This window comes from Rhincodon typus, chromosome 47 (genome assembly GCF_021869965.1).
Source record: "Rhincodon typus isolate 14 chromosome 47, sRhiTyp1.1, whole genome shotgun sequence".
NCBI classification, from domain to species: Eukaryota; Metazoa; Chordata; class Chondrichthyes; order Orectolobiformes; family Rhincodontidae; genus Rhincodon; species Rhincodon typus.
Window position 1 is genome coordinate 1852791 of NC_063378.1, and position 3166 is coordinate 1855956.

A 3166-nucleotide genomic window follows, 5' to 3' on the forward strand; every position below is an offset into this window, starting at 1 on the left:
TTAGGGGCCAGCGCCCCTCGGTGTAGGGCGGGGGGCGACTGGGCTGTACTGTGTAATCGGGGTGGGGAGCGAATGGGTTGTACTGTGTAATCCGGGGGGGAGCGACTGGACTGTACTGTGTAATCGGCGGGGGAGGGAGTGACTGCACTGTACTGTGTAATGTTTAGGAGATTGGGAGAGCAACATGATATAGAGGGATGTGTCCCAATATGTAGAAAGTGAGTAACGAATGGTGTGTAATGTATAAAGTTATTTTTATAGCCAAATCACGTGTGACATACAATATCCTGAGACTTGCATAAAAGTATACCAATTAATAGAAATCTATTAGTCATCAATTTAAATATCTAGTGTACAGAGTAAGGAATATATATTGAGAATAATCGGAATATCTAGAATAAGGAAGATTAAATATACAATGTGCAATCTTGAATATATAGAGAGAATAATGAATGTATGTTTATTGTATTCAAGAAATAATTAATATAAATATGTAGACAATAATTCACATTAAAATATAGTGTAATTTGACATAGAGGAAATGATTAATGCAAAATAATGTAGTGTTATATAAAAAGTAGAAATTAATGTTTAAAATAGTGATGAATAGAACATAATGTAGAGAGTAAATGTAAAATGTGAAATAATGAGTCATTAATATAGACAGTGTAGTAATTATAAAGAGAGTGCATTTAAATACTAAGTGGGGGAGAGAGAGTCATTGAGACAGGGAAGTAAGAATGATCCCACGGCTCAGGGTAGAGAGGGGGATCGAAGGTTGGAGGGAGTGGGATAGGGAGGGAGGGAGGGAGTGGGTGGTATTACAGGGCAGGGAAGGGTACAAAGGTGAGGTGATGGGGTTTTGCCATAACTGAGGGGTCTGGGTCTGGGTCTGGAGAGGTGGCTGGTGTACAGTGAAGGGGTGGGTGTTCTGAGACAGGGCTGTGGAGAGAACGGACACTCGAGAGTGGGAAACAAGAAGGACTGGAAGGGTGGGAAGGGTAAGTGCGGGGAGGGGAAAGGGTTGAGTTGGAGGCAGGGTGAGCAGAGAGATAAGAAACTAGAAACATGGGAGTAGGCCATTCAGCCCATCGAGCCTGTTCCACCATTCATTGAAATTGTGGCTAATCAGTGGCAAACTCCGTACACCTACCTTTGGCCCAAATGCCTTAAGGCTTTGCTTAAGAAAAAAAAAGATCTATCTCACATTGAAAATTAACAACTATTCTAGCATTGATTGCTGTTTGTGAAAGAGAGCTCCAAACCTTTCCCACCCTTTGTGTGTCTAAGTGCTTCCGAACATCTCTCCTGAACACTCTGGCCCCAATTCTCAGACTCTGCTCCCTTGTTCTAGAGCCTCCAAGTTTACCTTGATCTACCGTGTCTCTTGTTAAGATCCTGAAGATTTTCATCAGATCACCCCTTAACCTGCCAAATTCTAGAGAAAACAGGCATAATTTGTATAATCTCTCCTCATAATTTAATCCCTAAAGTCCAGACATCATTCCTGTGAGTCTATATTGTACTCTCTCCAAGGCCAATCTATCCTTCTAAAGGTGTTTTGCCCAGATCTGCTCTCATTACTCCAAGTGGGGTCTAACCAGGGTTTTGCATAGCAGCAACATAACTTCTGCATCCTTGTGCTTCAGTCCTCTAGATATGCACGCCATGAGATTTATTGATTATTTTCTGTTCCTGTTCACGGCCTTTTGAAGATTTATATATCTAAACAAACTCCCCCTTGCCAAGTCTCTTTAAGGGAGCGTGGGTGAGGCAGGAGTGCTTGAGAGAGGGAGAGGTGCAGAGACATGGTGGGAGAGGACATAGAAAGAACATAAGGGGCAACTTCTTTTGTTTTTTTTTACACAGAATGGTTCGTGTGTGAAATGAACTTCCTGGGTACAGTTACAATGTTTAAAAGACATTTGGATAAGTACGTGAACAGGAAAGGTTTGGAGGGATACGGGCCAGGTGCAGGCAGGGTGGGACTAGCTTAGTTTGGGAACATGGTCAGCATGGACCAGTCAGACCGAACGGCCTGTTTCCATCCCATATGACTCTATGGTTCTTCATCAGAACCGGCAGCAGCTAGGAAAGAGTAGTGGGAATCGCGGCGGTGGTGGGGGGAGTGGGAAGGGGGGTGGCCGGGGCAGTGAGGGAGCTGACATGGGGATTATTGATAGTAGGCCAGAAGAGATGAGAAGCCGTGGGGGACCGTGAGAATGAGGATGGGGGATGAGTGAGGAGAGGGTGCGGAATTGAGGGGAGTGAACAAGGTGGAGGGAGGAGAGGTGAAAGAGAGAGAGGGCACAGGAGGAGGTAAGGGGGCCAGTGTGACTCGAACCAATGATCTGACAGTGTCTCTCCCTTCCAGGTGATGCCACGCTTAGAGCCCTTGGAGGGCCCTCTCCGCTAAGGCGAGAGGGGTGACCAGGAAAGCGATGGAGACGCAGAGCAGTACGCTGATGGAGCACCAGTACATGTGCTCCGAGTGTGGCCAGTTGTACAACACCCTGGAGGAGGTGCTGGTGCATCAGCAGACCCATGTCGGGCTCCACGTGTATGTGTGCCCTGAGATAGCTGACTCTGAGATGAAGGAGCTGGGCCTGGCTCACACAGGAGGCAGCACCGAGAGCCGATTCCAGTGCCTGGAGTGTGGGCAGTTACTGAGTAGTCCCGATGAGCTGCTCCAACACCAGGGCCTGCACGCCAAGGAGGGCTTGGTCTGTGGCAAGCTGGAGATTGGCAGTTTCAGCCTGGCAGAGGGCAACCATCATTACGAATGCTCGGAATGCAAGCAGGTAGGAGTGAGCGAACCTGAGTGGGCCGACATACCCTGCAGTTTTAAACTCCATCGGAAAACCTGCCCATTCCCCGCCCCCCCCCCCCCCACCCAGCACCCAGCTCTCATTATCACTTATTCGGCTTCTCATCTCTTTTGGCCTACTATCAATAATCCCCATGTCAGCTCCCTCCCTGCCCCGGCCACCTCCCCACCCACCCCCCCGCGATTCCCACTACTCTTTCCTAGCTGCTGCCAGGAGCCATAGAGTCATATGGGATGGAAACAGGCCGTTCGGTCCGACTGGTCCATGCTGACCATGTTCCCAAACTAAGCTAGTCCCACCCTGCCTGCACCTGGCCCGTATCCCTCCAAACCTTTCCT

General features: G+C 48.2%; 1 protein-coding gene across 2 annotated transcripts in view; it reads left to right on the forward strand.

Annotated features, from left to right (window-relative positions):
* LOC109925409 (zinc finger protein 420-like) overlaps positions 1-3166 on the forward strand; it is a 10735-nt gene that overhangs the window by 4225 nt on the left and 3344 nt on the right. Inside the window, exons 1-2 of one of the 2 annotated variants that reach the window (XM_048620655.1) lie at positions 1873-1933; positions 2375-2801. In XM_048620655.1, the coding sequence (XP_048476612.1) occupies positions 2442-2801 (360 nt within the window). In that variant the 5' untranslated portion in view covers positions 1873-1933; positions 2375-2441. Of the gene's footprint in view, positions 1-1872; positions 1934-2374; positions 2802-3166 lie in introns of those variants that run through there. The other variant, XM_048620653.1, reaches the window with a different exon arrangement.